Source organism: Cebus imitator, unplaced genomic scaffold (genome assembly GCF_001604975.1).
Source record: "Cebus imitator isolate Cc_AM_T3 unplaced genomic scaffold, Cebus_imitator-1.0 Scaffold54, whole genome shotgun sequence".
NCBI lineage: Eukaryota > Metazoa > Chordata > Mammalia > Primates > Cebidae > Cebus > Cebus imitator.
The window spans coordinates 8,174,162-8,201,821 of NW_016107369.1; the positions used below are offsets into that span (position 1 = coordinate 8,174,162).

A 27,660-nucleotide genomic window follows, 5' to 3' on the forward strand; every position below is an offset into this window, starting at 1 on the left:
CATGAACATATCTTACTGTAAGATTCTTCATTACCATCAAACTTTATTCAATTCCATGCCCTGGCTCTGGACCTCTCAACTTTAGGAAGCAAATATTGGCAAAATGACAAGTATAGCAACTCACAGCTTAATCTGGAAGCAATAAAGTACAAACTAAAGCCAAGCATACAACATGAGAATACCACAACAATGGCTTAACAGAACTACATATATCTTACAAAACCACACCAATTGACCGATTTGAGTTTCTAAAGCAAAATGCAAAATGATTTTCATCCATGTGAATATAAGACAAAACAATAGTGTAATATAAATAATTTGGGAATCATTTTGCTTTTGAGAAAGGGCATTTTGATGCTAAATATGAATAAAAACACAAGTTAGTACAGAAACATTCTTTCTAAACATGAAATTTCCTTTAAATTCCTTTACACGTAGGATAAAAGTCCATGTATACAAAAATTATATATGGCCTATGAGAATGAATGATACAATTAAATCTGATCATCTACAACCATTGTCCAATGTGGTAGCCATTAGCCATATGTGGCTATTTAAACTTAAAATTAAATAAAAAGTCGTTCCTGAGATTCATGAATCATACTTCAAGTGCTCAGCAGCTACATGCAGCCAGTGGTTACCATTACTAGACAGTGCAGATACAGAAAATTTCCATCATCAAAGTTGTACTGAACAGTGGTTATCTAGAAAGATAAGGTTGCCTTTTTGTTATCACATCTACAAGGCATATTACATACTTTGCCAATTCCTGACAACCATGACTTCAATGAAATGAAAATGCAATCAGCATTGCCACAAAGAACAAAACATGTATTAGGGCAGGGCAATCAATGGATGAAGGATGAAATAAAGCAGAGAAGAAAACAAGCCAATTGAGGGAAGAAATTAAAAATTAGGTGAGCAATTGGTATACCTGCTAACAGTTCTTAGACATCAATAAGGTTTAACAGTTTTTAAGACATCAATAAGGCTTAATTTAAATTCCTTATGTTATGGAATTTAAATCATTGTTTGAAAACTCAATTCAAGAATCATTTTGTAAAATATTATATTAAGATTTCTGGCCAGGTGCGGTGGCTCATGCCTGTAATTCCAACACTTAAGGAGGCGGAGGCAGGTGGATCACAACGTCAGGAATTCAAGACCAGCCTGGCCAACACGGTGAAACCCTGTCTCTACTGAAAACACAAAAATTGGCTGGGCATGGTGGCGTGTGCCTGTAATCCCAGATACTCGGGAGGCTGAGGCAGGAGAACTGCTTGAACCAGGACCCGGGAGGCAGAGTTGCAATGAGTCAAGATAGTGCCACTGTACTCCAGCCTGGGCAACAGGAACGAAACTCCATGTCAAAAATAAATAAATAAATAAATAAATAAATAAATAAATAAATAAATAAATAAATAAATATAAAAATAATAGGAACCTTCAGATAATTTAGCTTTTTATTTTTGTTATTCTGATGCAATCACTCAATTATGTTTAAGTATTTACTAAATGCCCATGTTCAATTCATGAACAAATCAAAAATAACCTCTGGCATTTTAGACAGCTGCGATCTGGTCCATCCCTGAAGATAAAGAAAGTAAAATCCATAATAAACACCTCCCACCTCAGGAGTTACTTCCCATCGACCTCAATGAGATAAGAAAATTCTACATGTTCTAAGCTAAACTATTTTAGTGCAATTATTTATATTTTTATAAATATTACAATTACACACTACTAGCTGGTTTTACTCTGCGAATGAAAGCAGAAAAAGCATTAAAGGCATTAATATGCTTCTAGAATGGCTGGGATGCCCAAAAGAGGAAAATTTAATGAGGTATTAGGGAATGGCTATCCAAATTCTATCTCAAAAATTGGAAGTTGTGAGTATAAATATGCACAGATAAAGATGCTACTTAAAAATGATGTCGATCATATACCTGATTAATTTGTGAAAGAATTCATATGTAATAAGTTACTTTCTAGTTGTCATTTACTGCTAAGACTGGCATCTTGCAATAGCTCAATTTTATTTAAATTAATAAAAATTTAGACAGAGTAAATTGCTCAAGTGTTCTTTTCAGTGAGAAATGTTTATTCTGAGAAAAAAAGGTATAAATCTGGAAAGATCATGAAAATAAAAACATGCATTTAGTACTTCAAAAAGATCAGAAAAAATGCTATTGGGAAATTAAATTCTTAAGAGATGACAAAAGTATGAAACAAGTAAGTACATATATATCTCAGTAAAATAAAAAACATCTGCAAACATTCTGAAATACACTGAAATGTTCAAGATAAAAACTATTTTACCGAGATCCAAGATGGCCAAATAGGAACAGCTCTGGAGTACAGTTCCCAGCAAAAACAGAGAGGGTAAGTGACCACCGCATTTACAAATGAATTTTTACTGCCCACAGAGCAGGAGATTCCCAGGCAGAAAAGTGCCACGAGTCTCCAGCACTGCTGTTTCAGTCGGCACAGTGGGTCTTCGCACAAAAACTCAAACAAATCCGGACGCCATTTCAACTGGTGACTGGAATGCCTGGGAGACAGTCGCCCATTCAACTGAATAAAAGGGGGCTGAAACGGGAAGCCAGGTGATCTGGCTCAGCTGGTCCCACCCTCACAAAGACCAGCAATCTGAAATGCTCTGGATTGAGTTTCACAGCAAGCATAGCTGGGCCTGTGAAGGTCCAGTCCCGTGGAGGGAAGGGCGTCCCTCATTACCGAGGCAGTCCACCATTACAGACATAGTCCACCAACACTGAGGCAGACTGCCATTGCCGAGGCAGTTCTAACTATACCCCTATAAACAAAACTGCAAGGAAATTCATACAGCAGCAGGGTGGAGCACACGGCAGCTCAGCAATGCCTCTGCTGGCAGACTGTGACTAGGCTATCTCCTCGCTGGGCAGGGCATCTCTGAAAAAAGGTGGCAGAATGATAGGAACTTATAAATCAAGCCACACGTTCCTGGGACAGAGCACCTGGGAAAAAAGACGGCTATGAGTTCCGCTACAGCAGACTTAAACATACCTGCCCAGCAGCTCTGAACAGAACAACGGAGCTCACAGCTCAGCACTTGAGCTCCTATAAGGGACAGACTGTCCCTCTAGCAGCTCCCCAAACCCCGAATAATCAAAGAGACACCTCATAAAGGAGAGCTCAGGCTGACATCTGGCGGGTATCCTTCTGGGACAAAGGTAGCAGAAGAAGAAACTGGCAGCAACCCTTACTCTTCTGCAGCTGCTGCAGGTGATCCCCAGGCAAGCAGGGTCTGGAGTGGACCTCCAGCAGTCCTACAGCAGGGGGGCCTGACTGTTAGAAGGAAAACTAAGAAACAGAAAGAAATAACTTCATCAGCAACAAAAAGGACGTCCTCTCAGAGACCCTATCCGAAAGTCACCAACCAAAAAGACCACAGGTAAATAAATCCACAAAGATGGGAAGAAACTAGCACAAAAAGGAGGAAAATACCCAAAATCAGAACATGCCTGCCCCTCCAAGGGATCACAACTCCTCACTAGCAAGGGAACAAGGCTGATGAATGGGTCTAATGAATTGACAGAAACAGGCTTCAGAAGGTGGGTAATAACAAACTTCTCTGAGCTAAAAGATCATGTTCCAACCCAATGCAAAGAAACAAAGAACCTTGAAAAAAGGTTTGACAAAATGCTAACGAGAATAAACAACTTAGAGAGGAATATAAATGAATTGATGGAGCTGAAAAACACAACACGAGAACTTCGCGAAGCATGCACAAGTTTCAATAGCCGAATCCCCAAGCAGAAGAAAGGATATCAGAGATTGAAGATCAACTCAATGAAATAAAATGAGAAGGCAAGATTAGAGAAAAAAGAGTGAAAAGAAATGAACAAAGCCTCCAAGAAATATGGGATTATGTGAAAAGACCTAAACTACGTTTGATAGGTACCCTGAATGTGACAGAGAGAATGAATCCAAGCTGGAAAACACTCTTCAGGATATTACCCAGGAGAACTTCCCCAACCTAGTAAGGCAGGTCAATATTGAAGTCCAGGAAATACAGAGAACACCACAAAGACATTCCTCAAGAAGAGCAACCCCAAGGCACATAATCATCAGATTCACCAGGGTTTAAATGAAGGAAAAAAACGCTAAGGGCAGCCAGAGAGAAAGGTCAGATTACCCACAAAGGGAAGCCCGTCAGACTCACAGCTGATCACTCAGCAGAAACCCTACAAGCCAGAAGAGAGTGGGGGCCAATATTCAACATCCTTAAAGAAAAGAACGTTCAACCCAGAATTTCATATCCGGCCAAACTAAGCTTCATAAGCAAAGGAAAAATAAAATCCTTTATGAACAAGCAATTGCTCAGAGATTTCATCTCCACCAGGCCTACTTTACAAGAGCTCCTGAAAGAAGCACTAAACACAAAAAGGAAGAACCAGTACCAGCCACCCAAAAACATACCAAATGGTAAAGAGCATCAACACAATGAAGAAACTGCGTCAACTAATGGGCAAAACAAACAGCTAGCATCAAAATGGCAGGATCAAATTCATACATGACAATATTAACCTTAAATGTAAATGGGCTAAATGCCCCAATCAAAAGACACAGACTGGCAAATTAGATAAAAAGCCAAAACCCATTGGTGTGCTGTATTCAGGAAACCCAACTCACATGCTAGGATACACATAGGCTCAAAATAAAGGGATGGAGGAAGATCTACCAAGCAAATCGAGAGCAAAAAAAACCAGGAGTTGCAATCCTAGTCTCTGATAAAATAGACTTTAAACCAACAAAGATCAAAAGAGACAAAGACGGGCATTACATAATGGTAAAGGGATCAATGCAACAAGAAGAGCTAACGATCCTAAATATATATGCGTCCAATACAGGAGCACCCAGGTACATAAAGCAAGTTCTTAATGACCTACAAAGAGACTCAGACTCCCAAACAATAATAGTGGGAGACTTTAACACTCCACTGTCAATACTAGACAGATCAATGAGACAGAAAATTAACAAGGATATCCAGGACCTGAACTCAGACCTGGACCAAGCAAACCTCATAGACGTTTACAGAACTCTCCACCCCAAATCCACAGAATATACATTCTTCTCAGCACCACATCACATCTACTCTAAAATTGACCACATAGTTGGAAGTAAATCACTCCTCAGTAAATGCAAAAGAACAGAAATCATAACAGTCTCTCAGACCACAGTGCAATCAAATTAGAACTCAGAATTCAGAAACTAACTCAGAACCGCACAGCTTCATGGAAACTGAACAACTGGCTCTTGAATGCTGACTGGATAAACAATGAAATGAAGGCAGAAATAAAGATATTCTTCGAAACCAACAAGAACGAAGATACAATGTACCAGAATATCTGGGACACATTTAAAGCAGTGTCTAGAGAAAAATTTATAGCAATAAATGCCCGTATGAGAAGCAAGGAAAGATCTAAAATAGACACCTTATCATCAAAATTGAAAGAGCTAGAGGAGCAAAATCAAAAAAACTCAAAAGCTAAGATCAGAGCAGAACTGAAGAAGATAGAGACACAAAAAAGCCTTCAAAAAATCAATAAATCCAGGAGTTGGTTTTTTGAAAAGATCAACAAAATAGACCACTAGCCAGATTAATCAAAAAGAAAAGAGAGAAGAATCAAATAGATGCAATAAAAAAAGATAAAGGGGATATCACCACAGATTCCACAGAAATACAAACCACCATCAGAGATTACTACGAACAACTCTACGCACATAAACCAGTAAACCTGGAAGAAATGGATAAATTCCTGGACACTTACACCCTCTCAAGCCTAAACCAGGAAGAAGTTGAAACCCTGAATTGACCAATAACAAGTATTGAAAGTTGAGGCAGCAATTAATAGCTTACCAACCAAAAAAAGCCCAGGTCCAGACGGGGTCACGGCCAAATTCTACCAGACATACAAAGAGGAGCTGGTGTCACTCCTTCTGAAACTATTCCAAACAATCCAAAAAGGGGGAATCCTCCCCAAATCATTTGATGATACCAACATCCATAAAACATCTGATACCAAAACCCCGCAGAGACTCAACAAGAAAAGAAAATTCAGGCCAATATCCATGATGAACATAGATGCAACAATCTTCAATAAAATACGGCAAACTGATTGCAACAGCACATCAAAAAGCTTATCCATCACAATCAAGTAGGTTTCATCGCAGGGATGCAAGGCTGGTTCAATATATGCAAGTCTATAAACGTAATTCACCACACAAACAGAACCAAAGACAGAAACCACATGATTATCTCAATTGATGCAGAGAAGGCCTTCGACAAAATTCAACAGACCTTTATGCTAAAAACTCTCAATAAACTAGGTATCGATGGAACATATCTCGAAATAATAAAAGCTATTTATGACAAACCCACAGCCAGTATCATACTGAATGGGCAAAAACTGGAAGCATTCCCTTTGAAATCTGATACTAGACAAGGATGCCGTCTCTCACCACTCCTTTTCAATATAGTATTGCAAGTTCTAGCCAGAGCAATCAGGTAAGAAAAAGAAATAAAGGGTATTCAATTAGGAACAGAGGAAGTCAAATTGTCTCTATTTGCAGATGACATGATTGTATATTTAGAAGACCCTATTGTCTCAGCCCAAAATCTCCTTAAACTGATAAGCATCTTCAGCAAAGTATCAGGATAGAAAATCAATGTGCAAAAATCACAAGCATTCCTATACACCAATAACAGACTTAAGAGTCAAAGCAAGAATCAACTGCCATTCACAATTGCTACAAAGAGAATAAAATACCTAGGAATACAACTAACAAAGAATGTAAAGGACCTCTTCAAGGAGAGCTACAAACCACTGCTCAACAAAATAAGAGAGGACAAAAACAGATGGAGAAACACACCATGTTCATGGTTAGGAAGAATCAATATTGTGAAAATGGCCTTACTGCCCAAAGTAATTTATAGATTCAATGCTATCCCCATCAAGCTACCAGTGACCTTCTTCACAGAACTGGAAAAAAACACCTTAAACTTCATATAGAACCAAAAGAGAGCCTGTACAACCAAGTGAATTCTAAGCAAAAAGAACAAAGCTGGAGGCATCATGCTACCTGACTTCAGACTATACTACAAGGTACTACAGTAATCAAAACAGCATGGTACTGGTACCAAAACAGAGATATAGACCAATGGAACAGAACAGAGGCCACAGAGGCCTCAGAGGCAACACCACACATCTACAACCAACTGATCTTTGACAAACCTGACAAAACAGGCAATGGGGAAAGGATTCCCTGTTTAATAAATGGTGTTGGGAAAACTGGCTAGCCATGTGCAGTAAGCAGAAACTGGAACCCTTCCTGACACCTTAAACTAAAATTAACTCCAGATGGATGTAAGACTTAAACATAAGACCTAACACCATAAAAACCTTAGAAGAAAACCTAGGCAAAACCATTCGGGACAAAGGCATAGGCAAGGACTTCATGACTGAAAACCAAAAGCGTTGGCAACAAAAGCCAAAATAGACAAATGGGATCTAATTAAACTCCAGAGCTTCTGCACAGCAAAAGAAAACATCATTAGAGTGAACTGGCAACCAACAGAATGGGAAAAAAATTTGCAATCTACCTATCTGACAAAGGACTTATATCCAAAATCTACAAAGAACTAAAACAGATTTACAAGAAAAAAACAAACAAACCCATTCAAAAGTGGGCAAAGGATATGAACAGACACTTTTCAAAAGAAGACATATATGAGGCCAACAAACATATGAAAAAATGCTCATCGGGAGGGTGGGGAAGGATAACATGGGGAGAAATGCCAGACATAGTATACATCTAAAGTAAAATAAATTTTAAAAATAAAAATAAAAAATAAAGAAAAAATGCTCATCATCACTGGTCATTAAAGAAATGCAAATCAAAACTACATTGAGATACCATCTCACGCCAGTTAGAATGGCGATCATTAACAAATCTGCAGACAACAGATGCTGGAGAGGATGTGGAGAAATAGGAACACTTTTACATTGCTGGTGGGAGTGTCATTTAAGAGCCAAAGAACACTGCCCAATTTCTAAGCATCAATTCTGAATTAAAATAATTTCCAACTGTGAAAACATTTTAAAGGACTGGCCTACTTTTTGACAAGCCAAGGAACAGGAGTAAACGACAACAAAATTATTAGCGGTGGCCGGGCTCGTTGGCTCATGCCTATAATCCCGGCACTTTGGAAGGCTGAGGTGGGCGAATCACAAGGTCAGGAGTTCGAGCCCAGCCTTGCCAATATGGTAGAACCGCATATCTACTAAAAATACGAAAATCAGCTGGGCATGGTGACAGGCACTTGCAGTCCCAGCTACTCGCGAGGCTGAGGCAGGAGAATCGCCTGAACCTGGCGGGTGGAGACTGCACTGTGCCAAGATCACGCCATTGCTCTCCAGCCTGGGCAACAGAGTGAGACTCCATCTCAAAAGAAGAAAAACAAAATTATTAGCCCAGCTTTGAGTTAAAGAGAATTTGCATATCCTTACTGATATTTTCCACAAGCTCAGAAGCCAAACAAATATAGCTTTAGTATTACTTACTTTTATAGGTGATTTCTTATCCTTTTTAACCCTTTGTGAATGAGATGAAAGATATCGACCCTTCAGATACAATTTTGCATCTACTTTCAGGACAGTCCCTTAACAAAGCCTCATTTGTGATGAACCTATTTGAAGTGACATTTTTGAGAGGGGAAACATCCTTACAAATGAAAGACATAACTGTATTTGTTTATATAATGAACCTACAATACATAAAGCATTTTCACATTTCTACACTTATTAGGTTTAAGCTCACTGGAGTCTGATAGTTACCTGTGAGACAGGCCGAGACAGTTATTATTCCTGTTTTACAGTTGAGGAAGTCGAGGCACAGATTTGATGGCTTGCCAGAATATTCAGACAGTAATTAGAGGTGGTATGAAAATGTAACCATTTGATTCCTTACCCAGAACTTCACTACTGAGAGAAAGAAATTCACGGTATTGTTTGTTCCTACTTAACAAAATCATGCATGGGCTGGTTTTGGGAATTCTATATGTAAACATTTATGTGCTTCATCAATAAACATCTCTTTTCTTGATATTGTTGGAAAGGAAGATAATTTTGCCAAACCTATTTTGCTGTATTTAATGAGCATTCTTCTACGCAGTTTTATATGTTTAAGCTTTTTTCACAGTAAAGAACATCTTTCCTTAATAAATCAAGGTCAGCCACATATACAATGAGTACAGCATTATACTTTAATAGAGCATAAGTTATGCTATTATGATGTCCTTGAACACTATTAAAATAAGAAAGATAGTCTGCCCCTGCATTGAATAACCACACACCGCTGGGTTTCCTACTTTGGCTTGTACAGTTATTATAGCTCCTCTTTTAGAGTCAGCTGTGTATTTCTTCTGCTGTCATAACTTCAGCCTGTATAAGTACCCATCCTTGCCACTAATTTGCTGCTTCTAACTTTCCATGTAGACTGGGATATCAGAAAATTACGTTTATTAGACTTGAGAGTCTTTCTATTCAGTAAAGTACAAAAGCTATAATTTGCATTTTCTTGTCTGTTTACTGGTCTTTATCTTCCATCTAATGCTTAATGATATTTGGGTACAAAACAGCACACCTTCAATTTATTTGTACAGCACAAACCCTCATAAACTGTTTATTGAAAAGATCTGACTTTTCTTTAAATAATTGTTTCTTTAAAGATTATTTTTGTTTCCCAACACAATATTAGGATCCTATTTCATGCTTACAGAATAATGACTCAAACATTACATTTAAAATAAATTTCACAGAGAAATACAGGTTAAACAATTCAGAAAAAAGCACAAAGAATAATAAGTAAACACAATCCTCTCCACTAGGGCTATTCTTTGTAATCCAATTAAGTGATACACACAATATGCTATAATAACAGTATTGAATCACACAGGAAATAAGTTTAAATGGCCCAAAAGAAAAGGACTTTATTAAAAGTAATATAAGCTAGAAAACACAGGACATTTTTCTACCATATAGCCTGTATATAGTTTTCATTTCTTAAAATATTAGTCATAAATTTAAAATATGCCTTATAATTTAAAAAGAAAAATTAAGTACAAAACAAGAGATCAACAGAAAATGATTTAGTCTGACCTTAAAACATATTTCCTGTCTCGGTAATCACAAACCATTATTGATAAAATCCAGTTTTAACCAAATAATTTGATTAATGATGACAGGGCCTATGAAGACAATCACTTGTTATGTGACTTACAAAGGTAAGTTATATGACATACTACTGCCAAAATGAGGTTAAAATCTATGCCACTAAATTGATGTTAATAAAAAATGTTCTTCCTATTGGCATTACGTAAGAAACTGGGGAATCAGATATTTTTATTTTTACTATTTATTTTATTACTGAGTTTCACAATGGCACACTTAGAATATCACTAATTTATTTCAACATTTAATCATTTTCTTCTATTTTAATTTTATACCACTGAATTAATAGGATTAAAGAACAGGCTACATTGTGTAGCATAACTAACTGGCCTTGATTAGTCATAGCAGCACTAGTAAGCATTTACCATGTGCTAGGCACTGTTATAAGCATTTTCCTGTATTAACTCCTTAGTCCTCACAACAACCCTATGAGACAGATACTGTAATCATCTCATTTTCAGGTGAGGAAGCTGAGGTTTATAAGGAGCTTTCCTAGAGTCACAACAGTGAAGCCCACATACTAACAAAGGTATTTGATTTCATGTCGCTAAACTAGATTACCTCCTATTTTAGAGTACTTTTAGTACTTTAAAGTATATTTCCTAAATTCAATCTCTCCACACCACCACCACCTACCTTAAAATAAAACAAAAAGAAACTTTGTTTCTCCAACAAAAAGTTGGAGAACTTATCAACGCCTTCAAATTCCTTAGGATAAAGTCTATCTGTGCAAAGGTATATGAATGGCCAAGCAGTAACATGATTTGTTGACAGGTCTCAGTAGTACAGTATGTAAGAAAGGACGGCCCAAAAACATTTATTCTACACTGTCAGACATTTCTTCTAAACTGTAACAAGTAATGTTAACATAAACAAATATCTTTAACCAGTATTTGAGTGTCTATGTAATTTTTAAATAATGAGAATCAAAACAAATCCCCTTTTACCACCTCCAACCTTCCAAAAAGCCCAAATAAACTCCCAACAAAACCTCTATATTTAGTTATGATAAAAACCAATTAAAAAAAACCCAACACATTTAAGTGCTTTAGTTTTGTTCTTGTTTGTATTTTAAACCCAATGAAGCTCAAATAAAAGTAGACTTTGCAATGCTTAGGCAAAAATCCTTAGGCAAAAAAAGGTTTTAAACAGCTCACAGGTTATTACGTTTCTTCCAGCGAAGTAGATGGAAATTTTTATTTCATTATTTGTTTCTTAACATTTAATGGAGTTATTTTTTAAAAAGAGTACAAACAAAGAAAACAAAATCTAGAGGCTGGAAAAATGAGGGTTACTATAACTTAACAGCACCAAGAGGCAAATAACATCTTTCAGGCAACTTTTCTTAAAAAACAGAATATTCCACATTCCCCAAGAAAAGGAAATGACATATTAAATATGAAGGCCTGAATTTACTACATACTTTTGTACATATTTTTGCAGTATTGACATTTCAACAATATTCAGAATAGCAATATTTTTCTATTATAGCATGTTTACTTAAAATTCATTTTGATAATTTTAAAAATTAAGCTATATTTTAAAATCTAATTGTTTCTTGCATACCGTGAACATATCTGATATGATTTGTGAGAGAAATCACTACAAGCATTTCAGATTGTTTACAAAAAAAGAGAACTATATCCAGGTCAAAGACTAAAGGGAATTTAATTACTCCATTGTCACCGAATGGTTATAACCACTTCAGATATTATTAGTTCTCAATATTCAGGTTTGATAAACTACATTCTTCTTTAGGTACGAGATAATTTCTTTACATTCCCATTAGAAATTAAGCTGGCTAAAAACTTCACCCAAAAAAAAAAAAAAATCTACAGAAATGTTTACCACAATATAGACTTTTAAAATACTCTGGATGAAATTAACATCTGTGAGAGAAAAAGCATATATTCATGTTTCAGAATGTTTGTACAAACAAAATCCAGCTTAACTTTTAATAAGTGACTGAACATTACTATATTAACCAGACTATAAACTTTAAAGCTAAAGATACAAGCACAAATAAAGGGAATAGTGGTAGAGGCTAAAAAAGCTAAGGTACTAACAACAAAAAATCTGATTCTTCTGATTCTGAAGCAGATTCCATAATAAACAGAACCAAATAAACAAACGATCTTGGGCAGAAGAAAATAGCAAGAAATAACAACTCTGAAATAAAGAGACCAACACACACTGACAGAATATCCAATTTTGCACAATTCTCCATAAACCTTAAATAAACTATTACTTTAACCAGAACACCATCACCGTTATTATGGGGGCATCTTACATCAATTAATGGATACCAAATATCAATATAACCTACAAATCTCGATTTAATAAATGTTAAGAATAACGTGAAATTATAGGAAAAAATATTTCTGTAATGTCTGAAACTTAAGCAAGAAATAAAACCAATGACACAGATTTTTAAAAAGAGCCATAATTTTCAAAGTACATAATCAGAGTTAAAGTAATATTTGGAAAACTCTTATATAACAGGCTGAGTGATCTAATTCTGAAAGTTCAGTGTCATATACTGTATAAGAGATGACTAAAACTGGTTTCGTGCCCTTACATAATTATATATTTTACCGTTGCTACTGTTATAAAAAGAAAGGGGACTAATTTTTGTTATTTCCGGCAAAACATTTACAGGTGGCAGCTGGCTTAGAAACTGGTGTTTTTGACACCATCAAGAACAAATCGACATAGTCAAATATTGCAACCAAAAAAATATTTTGTTGGTGTTCATACCAAAACCTTTTCTAACCTACCTCTCCATTCAAGAAAGTTTATTTTAATAACACCGTGGAAGGGGAAATATTAACAGAAGTATATTTTAGTAAGTACTACTCCAATTAACAGTACGAAAAAGTAGTGACTCTTAGAGAAATCTCTTACAGTTTACTTACCTCCACTGACTGCATCTTGCTCTTCCCCTTCAGGAAATGCAACCTGGTTTGGCAAGCTATTCCTAGACCGAGTGACTGTCTCTAACTGGGAAGCCCGTCCTAATAAAGATAGCTCATCTAGCACCTCTCCCTCTTTGGCCTCAAGATCTGATTTTGAAGTGGTTAAGGGCTTTATGCTTTCAGGTGCCATTAACCTGTTTGGGTCATTCAAACATGCTACTGTGCCACTGTCCAGGCTCAACACTCGGGCGCGAGTCTTGGCACTATTTGTGCTAGAAGTCCGTCGTGCTGCACGCTTTTTGCCAGTTCCTTCAGGACCCAAATGAGCTTTGTGTGTGTGTTCAGAGTCTGTGCCCCTTTCTTTATGAGTGTGTTTGGTCTTTAGAGCACTGTATCTGCCTTCAGGAGACTGACAGGAATGAGAAGTGGTGCTAGATGAGCTATCACTGCTGAACTGGTGAGCAGACTGAACACTTGATGCTCTACTCAAGTCACTTTGATCACTAGAGTCCTCGTCATGACAAAATATAGCACTGTGTGGCTTGGTACCAGAAACACCTCGAAAGCAAACATAGTCCCTATGCCGACTTGAATCAAAACTGCTAGCTCGTTTTTTTCCTGTCCGTCTCCTGCCCGACTTGTGGGCAGAAGCTGTCCGATGGATTACGCTAGAAGATTTCGGTCGAACATCCCCTTCCTTTGGCTTTCCACCAACATCTTTACACACTTTGGAATCCATAGAAACAGCTGACTTATCACTCTGCTCTTCTTTGTTTTCTGCAGTATTCCCAGGTGGTCTGTCCCCTTGGGAAGTAAATTCATTTGCATGTGGATTTTTATTGGCTTCTTCAGATGCAGAGTTGCTGAGACCTCTCTGGTTGTGCATCTCATCAGAGGGCGTACAGTCCTTGGCTTCGTGAACTCCACTGTTGGTACTCGCTTCCATGGCAATCTTTTCACTGCTAGTCCTTTTGACACCAGCACAGCTACTCTTTTCCTCTAGGCCTGTACAGCACTCTTTTTTCCTCCCACTTTTTGTTCCTGCTTTAGGAGACGACTCATGCTCTGACAAAATGCTCTCTATGTGAGTTGAGCTGGTATGCTCACTTTTATAGCTGCTGACAGTACTGTTAGTGTCCCGGTCTGTTCCACTGCAGTAGCTCTCTGTTGACCCACTACTCCGTGTGCTCAGGCTCCTCAAGCTGTCCATGCTTTTGTCTGCTTTCAATGGTTTGCTCTTCCCACTTTTTGTGGGTGGCTGAGAAGCATTGATTTTCAAGTCACCAGCAAGCTGAACTTCCCCAGATAAACCAGAATTTTCCACCAAGGATTCTTTGGATCCAGAAAGAGGCTTGGAAGATTCTAACTCACTAACTGGATCTAACCCCCGTCTTTGCTGATAAAGGGGAAAATCATTCAGTGAAGTGTCTGGAAAAGCCACAGCAGAGCTAGAAGTCCGTGGTACACCTCGCGGCCGGTGGTCTTTTCTATAAGAGTGTGAGTGTAAAGGTACAAGAGAAGCTACTTCTGTGTCACAGGCACTGGACAGAGACTGATCAACATGGTGGTGGTGACTATGACTTGGCAGGCTCACTTTGTCACTGACGTCTCTTGGTAAGTCCTGTCCACAAGAGGATAAGGAAGGCTGAATGGAGATGAAGGAGTCATTGGAAACAAGACGAAAGAGCTTCCGATCAGTTGCCAAATCTGTTTCAAACACATATTTGGAAACGTTAAAATAAATGTATGATCTGTTTTTCTACTGTTGAACAATGGAAAGAATTCATTGCATACAGTAAATAAAGTATAAACAATTTCTCAAGTAGTTCACCAAAGAGCTGGCTTCTGTTTCACAGCTGCACAAAGAAAGCATTCTACTCATGAAATGAACTGAGCTTCCAATCTTTGGGTCTTCAATTGGCCTCAGAAAGAGTTCTATAGACTATCAACAATAACATAAGAGGCAACAAAGGATTATAATTAAAACAGGCCAGGATTTCTAGGCAAGCTCTGTCTCCAACTTACTAACTAGGTAACTCTGGGTTACCCCTCTAAGTCTCTATTTCCTCATCTGTAAAATGTGACACCAACCTCACTGAGTCACAAGCAAGGAATAACTGAGTTAATGACATATACTGCTTGACACAATGCCGTCACCATCAAAGGTAGCTATCATTATTTTACCTTCTAACATAATACTAAAGTCCTTTCAAAAAGTTAATATGATTATTTTACAAATCAAGAAAACCTAATCAGAAACAAACAAACAAAAATAGGTTGACCATTGCCCAAACAAGATATAATGATATAAGACATGCTGCTGTTCAGAATGGTTAAAACAGCAATAATTACAGAGCAAAATACTGCATTTTATCTTTTATTATTGGTATAGCGATTATAAGATACTTCATGAAAAAAATACTTTTCTTGTATCTCTAAGATCACTGCTTTAACCCTCCCTCTAGACCAGTGATTAGTGACTTATCATACATACTATATATATAAATGAAAATATAGATATAAATAAATGCATCTACCTACCCACCTACATTGTCTTGGAAAAGAGCTTGACAACCAAGCTGCACAATAGCTGATTTTTTAATATACGTTTTGACAGACAAGGAGATTTGAACCTGCTGTTAGTTCAATAAGAAGAAAAATTATTGGCTTATTTGTCATAGCTGCATAGACAAATTACAATAACAGATTCTATAGTAAGTCTGAGTCTTCCTAGTAGAATCTCAATGACCAAAGCAGACATTTCCCCCTAAAATTAAAATAAAAGAATGAGTTACTAAAAATGTTTATGTACTTTAAAAAAATCTAAATGTAGATTTAGCTATGATTAATTAATTAAAAACTCACAGATAGCCTCTGGAGTATACCATAAAAATTACAGCTTATAAATGTCCAATCATACTTTTTCTTACATTTTAAAGTTTTCAAGATAAGTAAAACCCATGTTCTTTATTATTTTACTAGCACAGCTGCTACTGTAGTTGGGTTCTTATATCTTCTAAACATCAAACTTTAAAAGCTAGCTTTGTACTTTTTGTAGTATTAAATCATAATGTTATTTTTTAAAAACTCTATCTTGAAAAAGCAATTATGGGTTGGTATGATATTCACACATTTCAAGGATATGAATTTTACAGAAAACTTATCAACTCTGAGCAAGTAATTGAAAATCACTAAATCTAAGATAATAAAGGATTTTTTAAAAATGCTAATGATCAAAACCAACTTCCTTCTGGGAAATTAATAAAACAGAAATGAAAGTATTTCATTTTAAAAGACACAGCCAAACTTACTTTAATACATGCACTTTTTTTCTATACTGCTAAACAAATATACCATAAAAGTTTTAATTTTGTCAGAAAGAATTTAGTGGTTTCAGGAAATTTTCCAGTAAATACATTTTTTCTTACTTTTACCCATACGAAAAAAGATTATATCAAAGTTAAGAGGCCCAAATCAACACAAAGAGATACGATTTTTCATTAAATCAAACTTTTTTTTTTTTCTTAATTATTAGTGGCATTTAGAATAAGAAAGGCATACTGCTCATAGTGGTACCAACTGGTATAATCTTCTGTAAAGCAATCTGGCAATAAGGCCAAGAAGCTTGAAAAGGTATTCTTACCTTTAAGGTAGGAAACTTGCTAAAGGATAGAGTCAAATATGTGTACAAGGTTTTTAGCACAAGGTTGTTCATGTCACATTACTATAAAAGTTCTTAAAGCACAAAAAGTATAACAATGTCCTATAAATAATGGCTGAATAAGTTATGAAGTTTACTAATAATTTCATTCAATTACTAAAAACATTTTCGAAGATTATGTAATAACATGAGAAAATATTTAAGTGGAAAAGGTGGCACTATATAAAAAGTATAATTCCAGTTCTGTAAGTTTAAACAAATGCTAATGGTATATATGCGTATATTTTTATAAATGTAAAAAGTGATATACCACAGTTAGTCATAAAAAGAAATAACATCCTGATACACGCCAGAATAAGGTAAGTGAAAGATGCCAGGCACATTAAAAAAAAACACATGATTGCATTTATATGAAATGTCCAGATTAGGCAAATTTATAGAAACAGAAAGTAAACTAGAGGTTGTCAGGAGCTGCTTAAAGAGGAAATGGGGAATGTAATGGGTGCAGATTTCTTTCTGGGGTCATGAAAATGTTCTTGATTTAGATTGTGGTGACGGATGCACAATATTCTAAAAACCACTGAATTATATCAAAATAAAAAAATATGAAAAAGTGATATGCCAAGAAAAAACTAATTTCTCAGTGGCAGAAGGGTAAATCACACTCTCTCTTCTGATCTTCCTCTTCAATAGATTATGGATAATAATCAATTATAGAAACATGCCGTTATTTCACTTAAAACATCTTACAAAATCAAAATCCCTCCCTTATCTTTACTTCCCCTGCTCGCTATCACCTTTAAAAAATTCACTGAAAAAGTGGTCTATATTCACTCTCTGATTCTTCTCCTCAAATTCTCTCTTTGGATTCCAATTTAACTCCCCTAAGACTGTGTTTATCAAGGTCACCACCATCCTCTACATTGTTCAATCCAATGGTCAAGTCTCAGTCTTCATGTCACCTGACCTATCAGCAGCACTTAATGAAACTGGTCAATCCATCCTCCTTGAATGCAGGCATATAATAGTCTTGGTTTTCCTTTGATCTCACTAGTTGTACCTACTCAGTCTCCTGGACTTCTTAAACTAAAGAGGCTCAGGATTCAGATCTTAAAACGTTTTACTTTGTCTTGCTCTGACATTCAGGCTGGAGTACAGTAGTGCAATAATAGCTCACTGCAGCCTTGATCTCCCAGGCTCAAGCAATCTTCCTGCCTCAGCCTCACAAGTAGCCAGGCCACAGGTGTATGCCACCACACCCAGATAATTTTTTGTATTTTTCTTAGAGACAAGGTTTCACCATGTTGCCCAGGCTGGTATTAAACTCCTGACCTCAAGCAATCCTCCCACCTTGGCCTCTTAAAGTGCTAGTATTACAGGTGTGAGCCACCACACCTGGCTAGAACTTTTCACTTTTCTACCTATACTTTCTCTTTGTAAATCTCATCCAGTTTTCTATCCCCATGACAAACTAAAATTCAGAAATATTTGTAACTAGTTCCTCCATTTTCTACCCAGTCCTCGTATTCATATGGGGATGGTCTGAAGTTCTGATCTTGGATAAGGAAGACAAGAGTGAGAGGTAAGGAAACTAGATTATCCTAGAAGTGAAAAAGTTGAGGATACATCCCAATATCCTGTTTTCCCCCAGTCATCCTGAATGATGTGACAAAATGCCAACTAATCAACTAACTATTAACCAACTAACTAAAGATCATTGTCCTGTAAATCCTGTAAATACAAACCAGAGGAGAATGGGAAGAGTCCCAAATGATATTTAAGCCAGCATGAACATTTGCCACTAGGTGGCGCCAAACCCTAGCCGTGAAAAGGGATTTGGATCAAGAAGTCAGGCCACACAAACCCCAACCAGCTAACCAGAAGGCTTGCACTGATAGTTTATCAACTTCATAATACCCAACCCTTAACTGACATGACTGATTTTGTTGACTGAGGAGGAGCAGATTTAAGGTGGAGTGTAGTGATGCAATCATGGCTCACTGCAGCCTTGATCTCCCAGTCTCAAGCAATCTTCCTGTCTCAGCCTCACGAGTAGCTGGGCCACAGGTGTATGCCACCTGTGTTGTTTGTTGTTATTTATTCACTGACAACTTCTGAATCTAAAACCCCCAACCCAGACCTCTTACTTGAAATCTGGACCTCTCTATCTGCTCATTGCTGTGTACAGGTCTAACAGCACTGATATGCCTTGAACTGAACCCCCTAACTTACCCCCCAAGCTCTCTCCACCTCAAATCTACTTCTTAGTCTTCCTCCTTTCAGTTAGCAGGCCCTCGTCCTCCCTGATGCTTAACTCAAAAGCCTTTAAGTCATCCATGACCAATACTTCTCGCACACAGTATAACCAAATCCATAACCTATCTTCTTAGTATCTTCTACACACAGTCAGACTACTTCTCACTACTCTGATCTGTGCTCTGGACTGCTGCACTAATCTGCTAAGGGAGCTCCCTGCTTCAACTTTTGCCCCTTTTAATATATTCCTCAAAACAGATGCCAGAGTGATTCCAATGAAATGAAATACAACCCATTAGCAGTTCCTTATCTCACTCTGAATTAAAATGCACCTTTAAAATGGCTTACAAAACTCCATACGGTTTGACCCTTCACTTACTTTGAGTCAGCCATAATATTTCTCAAATCTGACAGGCACACTCCTGGTTTAGGGCTTTGCCCCTTGCTGTTCCTCCTACATAGAGGAGGCCCCTCCCCTCAGATATCCTGAGCACTCACTCCTTCTTCAGGTCTTAGCTCTCAGAAAGGCTTGCCTCCAACTACTCTATTTAAAATTAAAATTACCCCAGTCCCCACCAATCCCTATCTTCTGTCTCTACTTACTACATATATGTTGATTTATACCAGTATGATTCCATATTAATAGTATGGAAGCCACATAAGCGTGGAACATTTTGTCCTTTTATTCACTGATTTATTTCCAGTACTTAAAAGAGTGCCGAGAGTACTCAACAATATTTGTTAAATGTTAAACATATGGAAAAATGTTACATGATAAAAGCAAGTTTTAAAACTATATGAAAGTAGTATAAATTTTAAAAAGCATAATTCAAAAGTAGATTTGAATTATAGGACTGCCACTCTGTAGCTGTATGACTTTGAACAAGTTTCTTATAACTTCTCTCTAGACAATAACATGCTCATCTGTAAAGTGAGAATAATAACAGTACCAACTTCAAACGTTTATAGTAAAGATTAACTGGATGAATGCATATAAAATGCTTAGAAGAGGACTTAAACCAAGGGTTGACAAACTTAAGGCCAATGAAGCCAAATCCAGCCCTCAAACTTGTTTTTGTAAACCAAAATTTTAGGAGAGCACAGCCATGCCCACTATTTTTGTATTGTTTATGACTCTTTTCACTCTACAATGGCAGAGTTGAGCAGCTGAGTAGCAAGAGAAGCCACATGTCCTATCTAACAAGCTATTTGGTCCTTTACAGGAAAGTATCCTAACCCCAAACTTGGCCAACAGTAAGCACCCAGTGAATGACAGACATCATTGTCTATGTTAATGCATAGCTGCAAGGGTAGATTTGTGTGTATAAAAATCTACCCAACCTGCCAGACTATAAAAATCTTATATACATATGGTACTTTCCAGATATGAAATAAGACATGCATATATATGTATAAAATCCCTAAACACAAGGGCACCAAACCCTCTAAGGTTATTATCTAGTTGTTGAGGCACTGTGATGGTCTCATATTGTAGAAATGGATATTGCTATTCTCAAAGAAATTGATACTGATTGCTTGATAGAGAGAGAGAGAGAAAGAGAAAGAAAGAAAGGGTCTCCCTCTGTTGCCCAGGCTGGAGTACAGTGGCACTATCACATGCAGCGGCACTATCACAGCTTACTGCTGCCTCAACATCCTGGACTCATGTGATCCTCCTGCCTCTCAGCCTCTCAAGTAGCTGAGACTACAGGCACACACCATCATGCCTGGATAATGTTTTTTATTATTTTTTGCAGAGATAGGCATCTGACTATGTTACCCAGGCTGGATATTTTTAAAAGTTTCCGTAACACAAAGTACACTACATACATACGTATACACATACATTTATTTATCAATTATTCATTTACTGGAGACAGAGTCTTGCTCTGTCCAGGAAGAACTGCGGTCACACAATCTCGGCTCACTACAACCTACACCTCCCAGGTTCAAAGGATTCTCGTGCCTCAACTTCTGAGTAGCTAGGATTACAGGCGTGGACCACCACCCTGGATAATTTTTGTGTTTTTAGGAGAGACAAGGTTTCACCACGTTGCCCAGGCTGGTCTCACCTGGCCTCAAGTGATCCACCCACCTCAGTCTCCCAAAGTGCTGGGATTACAGGCATGAGCCACTGTGCCCAGCCCACACAGTACATTTAAAGGTCTTTTCAGTTTTAGGAATGGGGTATAGGGTTAAATAGGGCAGTCCACAGAAGCAAAAAAGAATGACAGGGTACTGTAATTCCAAAAAAGCAGAGAGTTACAATAATAAACTTAAAATTCCAACTAACAGTAACAAAATACGCTTGTAAGAAATAAACCTGGGTAAAATATTAATGGGCAAATGTCCTAATTTAGTTATCTGTTTGTAGCCTCATAAACAAGTTTCATAATTAAAAATAAAAAAATTGTCAGCCTGTCTGCCCACCAAACATCACCCATAGGTTAATAAAAACATGGTTATAACAGGGTGGCAATAGTGAGACAGGTTTCTAATCTATTTCTGGCTCATTAATTATAGAACCTTGGATAATCTCCATTAGAAAAACGGGGATGACATATCTGTTGCTTTATGTTTGAAAATTAGAAATCAAACATGAAAATGCGGTAGTTAAAAAAATCAATAAAATTCAAAATACTCATTTACAACGGAGTTGAAAAAGAAAAAAAAAAATCACAAATAGCCAAAATTTCTATTAACAATCTGCAACATCCATGTTGGTAACAGATGCACAGTTTCTCAGTAAGTCCAACAGCAAGTTATTTCTCTATGATATGGTTTAGATATTTGTCCCCCTCCAAATTTCATGTTGATCCTCAACGTTAGACATGGGACCTGGTGGGAGAGATTCAAGTCACGAAGGTGGATCCTTCATGAATGGCTTGGTGCCATCTCTGCAATAATGAGTGAATTCTCAGTCTATTAGTTCACACAAGAGCTGGCTGTTTAATAGAGCATGTATGGCACCCCTCTCCTCTCTCTCTCTTCCTCTTTCACCATGTGACACGCCAGTTCCCCTTCCCTTTCCATCATGATTGGAAGCTTCCTGAGGTTCTCACCAGAAGCAGATGCTGGCACCATGCTTCTTGTACAGGCTGAACCGTGAGCCAATTATACCTCTTTTCTTTATAAGTCACCCAGTCTAAGGTATTTCTTTATAGCAATGCACATGGACTAAGATACTATGTCAAAACTTATTACTGTTTTTGCAGTTGGCAAGAGACAAAGCAGCTGGCATTTAGAGATCATAGTGAATGGAAAATAATAGTTTCACATACTAGGTTATCCCTAAGCTGGGCTAGTTGGTCTAACCAACGAAAGCAATAGCAGATTCTTATCTCCCTTCTCATATTCACTCTGGGGCACATGCTCACAGAATTTCTCTGTCCATGTTTATCTGACAGAACATGTATAACTGAGTTCCAGTAAGCTAAAAGGATGTATAACTCTGTATAACTACCATTCCAGTAACATTTCATGTTAATGTTTCCTTAAATACCATATTAAATTGTTATAAACTTCTGTCAAATTTTACGCAGCATATTCTACAAATTCACTCTGGTCATCACAGTATATGACATCACAGTAAAGAATAATGTTCTTACCTTGTTCTTCACTTCCTTCCTTACAAAGACTAGAACTCTGGCCCAGACTTAAACTGATATCATCAGAAGTCTTAGCAGTATCAGTATCTCCTACAAAGAGAAACATATGAGGACATTATATTAAGAGTAAGGCTGTAGTGTGCAGGAAGTATTAATACAGCAACGATTACTGGTGTCTATCAACTAAAGCAGTTTTGTGTATCAAAGGTTACAATGATGGAAGATGCACTGAACTAACAGGAAGTATCATGGACTATAAGAGCACTTAATTATTCTCACAGAACTAAAAACCAAACAATATGGAAAGCTTCAAAATGTAAACTAATAAAACTATTTCTTTAAAAACAAGTGGATTTTTAAAAGGAATGCAAATTACATAACAACTTGAACCAACATGAATTTCCTTCCAGGAAAAATTAGTAACCTAAAAAACTGTAGGGTAGAAACAATATGAAATTATCTGAATAGAACAAATAGCAGAAAATAACTTGCTCTTTTTTGTGTGTCTCATTGGTGCCCACATTCAACAGTTCACATCAAATTACTTAGTTTTCCATGAACCCTACTAAAACCCATGAAAGTGTTTTCCCTCAAAGGCAAGGTAATTTCTTATAGATCAAAACTTATATAATTCATGCAAGGTAATGTAAGTGGTCAAACACTTCTGTAAAACTTGGATGATGAAAGAGACACATGATGTAAGTCAAGCAATCTTTAATAAAATAAATAATTTTATCTATAAAATAGTTTCAAGAACGATTTTTTTCATTACATTTGAATGTACAGTACTGTTATCTTCATTACAACCAAAATGAAAGGGAAAGTCAGGGGCAACTTTCAATTTAGATCACACCTACCTTTAATAGTTGCTGCTGTTCCAAGACGTGAGGAACCAGATCCGATCTGAAAACATGATATGAAGTAAGATACTTGTTGGACAAGTTCTCTTGGAGCAATGCAACCTGTTTGCTGTGGCACAGGCTGTGCATGTCTTACTGATTTGCTAAGCTACCCAATCTCTCTGCATGCTCAGGACTCATGGAGCCCACCCACAGCCAGATCTCCAAACTCAAGAAACTCATGTCATAAAATTATCATCGTTTTCTATACTGCATCATGTTCATGTTATAAACAAAAGCAAAACCAGGCGTTATGTCTATCTGAAATAAATTTAGACTTCTTAGAGTATAAAAGGAAGGTTTGCAGGACAAATATATTAACATATGTTACAAAGTGCAACACAAGTCATACCATCAAATTGTTAGTGTATCATTATGTACCTTCTTTAGTTACAGGCAAAAAGTAAGTACTTCTTTATAGAACATTAAAAAAATTAATAAAAGTCTAAGGCATCCATGAAAAATGAATTTTTAGCACAAACTATAGAAAATTAAAACCTGTTGAGCTTCTAGCACTTATATTCAAGGCGGTTTAACACTTCCCTAAAATTTCACAGCATTATTTATTATACTACCATGAAAATCATATAAATAAATACCACAAACTTCACAAACACATTAAGAAAACCAAAGATAACAACATAACAGTTACTAAATCAAGAAGTCTTAGCAATTCTTCCTATAACTTGTTTTCATGGATTCAAAGAAGAAAACAGTCAAGCAAAGTTAACACTGTAAAATAAAATTAAGAACATTCATATAACACTTTATATTTTACCAACTCTTCCTCCTCATTGGTTTGATTTAGCAGGTGTATGTCACAAGAAATACACTCAAAATATAGGTTAATGTTGACTTTGAAGGGGCATGAGGGCCTTTCTTCATCTGGATGGCAACAGAATGGGTGCACAGAGATATAAAAATTCATTTAGCTGTACACTTAAGGTGTACACCATGCTGTACAAGTTACATGCCAGTGAAAAAGTAAATAAAAATAAGCATACATATATAGGTTGAAACTACAAATAAACTCTTGAGGTACCCAATAAAAAATAACCCTTATAATAATTTTGAACTATTTTATTAAGCTTGGTTCTTCTAGTTTTTCCTAATTTCTGCTTTCAATTAGCCACAAAAGACATTACAATTTGCCAGCGAGAAAAAAACAAAAAGCATTTCATTGCAAAAGAAAGTTTCATTCTTACAACACCTGTTACATAAGTTATAAAATTAACATATGCTCTTTTTCTACTAGAATTAAACACAACTTCCTAGACAGAAATTTAAAAACAAGAAAACAAAAACATCATTTTATGCATACCATTCCAGGAATTTAAATTAAAATTAAAAAAAATTTTTTTAATATGGATATGGCAGTCATTTGCTCAGAAGCTCAAAGTATTCCCTTTCTCCTTCCCTAACAATCTCCTTATTTTGTTCCAAAATTGGTCATACACCTTCTGATCTATGAGAAGTATGCCCAGTCCCGAACAAATGCCACACTATCACCTCCAGATTTAGGTGAAAAACAACTCCTATTTCTTTTTTTCTCTCTCTCTGTTTTTTCTTTCTTTTTATAGAGATGGAGTTTCACCATGTTGACCAGGATGGTCTCTATCTCTTGACCTTCTGATCCACCTGCCTCGGCCTCCCATAGTGCTAGGATTACAGGCGTGAGCCACCGTGCCTGGCCCAACTCCTATTTCTTTAAGTCACTATTAGTTGAGTATTCTATTACTTGGTGACAAAAACCTTCTTAACAGATATAACAGAGTGGTTATATTTTATTCTTTATGCTTTTCTGTATTATGCCTCCCCTCAAAATATCTAATAATTATGACTATTTACATGTGAAATAACATGGCAGCCAGAATATAAACTATTGTACATCCAAATGTGATGCATTCCCCAAAGCGTCACTGTAGAAAAACACTTAATGTTATTAATGCTCATGATACAACCAATTATGACATTATGTATTATTTTAATTTTCCTGTTTACCCTCACTTGTTAAATTTCCTAAAAATGAAAATTTTTAAGAAAAAGTAGTATCTTTCTACACTTGGGAGTGAAGTTTTTTATTTAAGTGCTTTGCATAAACTAAAATATTCCACTGTTTATTCTCTATAACAAGTGCCATAGGAAGGATTATTAATACCAAGGAAGAAAGGTTACTTCTAACTATAAAGTATATTAGGCAAGGCCATCTCCCCTAAGAAGCCCTGCCTGTCTGTCCAGCTGAAAACAATTATTTTATCATATGAAATCATTAGCTCTTCTTCTGTACCATTCCTATGGCAATTTTTACTTTGTATCTTACGCTTATATTTTCTTGGTAACATATATCACATCTTTATCTTTGGTTACTTATATCACATCCACTATGAAATTACAATCTGTCAGTATAAGACACACTCACCAACCCCGACTAAGTAGAATGCCTTGAATACAATGGGCACGAAAATATTTGATGTTAGAAAAGTGACAAAAGGAAAGAGGAGGCGGTAAGGAGAGGAAAGAAAGGTGGGGAAAAGAAAGAGAATAGAAATGGAGAGTAGAAGATGAAAGGGAAAAAGGCAGAGGTGAAGGAAAGAATGGTAACAATGACTATGACATAGCTATTATGGTCAGTAGGTTCACTGTTTAGTACAGAAGAAATTTACATAAATTATCACGTATAGCAGTATCTTACACATTATATAATAAAATACATACAAGAAACAACAGTATGTCTACAATAGTAATATCTCCATCAATATACAAAAAGCCAGGCTCTACCTCATCACTTTATGTCAACCATTTATTTTGTCACAATATAGAACAAAAACACCATAATCCAAGTATCACAACAGCCTCCAATATTTGCCGATTTTTATTAAAAAATTATTATTAAGTAAAAGGTATGCTGTGTGTTTAACATCATACACACACGCTTTAATCATAATCAGTAAGGGACTCCCTACTGAATGCATCACATTTGGATGTACTATAAAAAGTAAGGACTCCCTACTGACTGTGATTAAAGTTCCAACAGAGATGATGTCAAGGTCACAGGCTCCAAAAATGCCTGGCCACTGCTGGCCTTTTCATCTGTCCTATTGCAAAAAGGAAAAAAGGTCTCCAAAAGACAATTGGAGAAATGTAGGCTTACTCTCTGAGGGTCTGACACTACCTACATTTGTCAAGAAGAAGGCCCAGGCTTAATTAAAAATACAAAACACACAGCCATATTCAAGAATTGAGGATGAGCATGGTGGCTCATGCCTGTAATCCCAGAACTTTGGGAGGCCAAGGTGGGCGGATCACGAGGTCAGGAGTTTGAGACCAGCCTGACTAACATGGTGAAACCCTGTCTCTACTAAAATACAAAAATTAGTCGGGCATGGTGGTGCATGCCTATAATCCCGGCTACTCGGGAGGCTGAGGCAGGAGAATTGCTTGAACCTGGAAGGTGGAGGTTGCAGTGAACTGAGATCATGCCACTGAACTCCAGCCTTGGTGACAGAGTGAGACTCTGTCTTGAAAAAAAAAAAAAAAAGAATTGAATTATTTCATTCTATAAAAAGTGACTGAGAGAAGCACAAGGCCACAAAAAAACAGGATAAAGGATAGTAACCCTTGTCTTCAAACAGGCATTGTAAAATTTGAAACTTAAAAAGTACCAATCTAAGGCTAGGCATGGTGGCTGAAATCTGTAATTCCAGGACTTTGGGAGGCTGAGACGGGCAAGATCACCTGAGGTCAGGAGTTCAAGGCCAGCCTGGCCAACATTGTGAACCCCATCTCTACTAAAAATACAAAAAAATTAGCCAGGCATGGTGGCAGGCACCTGTAATCCCAGCTACTCAGAAGTCTGAGGCATGAGAATGGCTTGAATCCAGGAGGGGGATGTTGCAGTGAGGTAAGATTGCACCACTGCACTCCAGCCTGGATGACAGAGCAAGATTCTAGCTCAGGGCCGGGCGCGGTGGCTCAAGCCTGTAATCCCAGCACTTTGGGAGGCCGAGGCGGGTGGATCACAAGGTCAAGAGATCGAGACCATCCTGG

General features: G+C 36.9%; 1 protein-coding gene across 2 annotated transcripts in view; it reads right to left on the minus strand.

Annotated features, from left to right (window-relative positions):
* PCNX1 (pecanex 1) overlaps window positions 1-27,660 on the minus strand; it is a 205,961-nt gene that overhangs the window by 125,433 nt on the left and 52,868 nt on the right. For both annotated transcript variants that reach the window (XM_017528758.2, XM_017528759.2), the window contains exons 4-6: window positions 23,572-23,617; window positions 22,715-22,804; window positions 13,190-14,896 (exon numbers count right to left, since the gene is read on the minus strand). In XM_017528758.2, coding sequence (XP_017384247.1) covers window positions 13,190-14,896; window positions 22,715-22,804; window positions 23,572-23,617 — 1,843 coding nt within the window. The remainder of the gene's footprint in view (window positions 1-13,189; window positions 14,897-22,714; window positions 22,805-23,571; window positions 23,618-27,660) is intronic.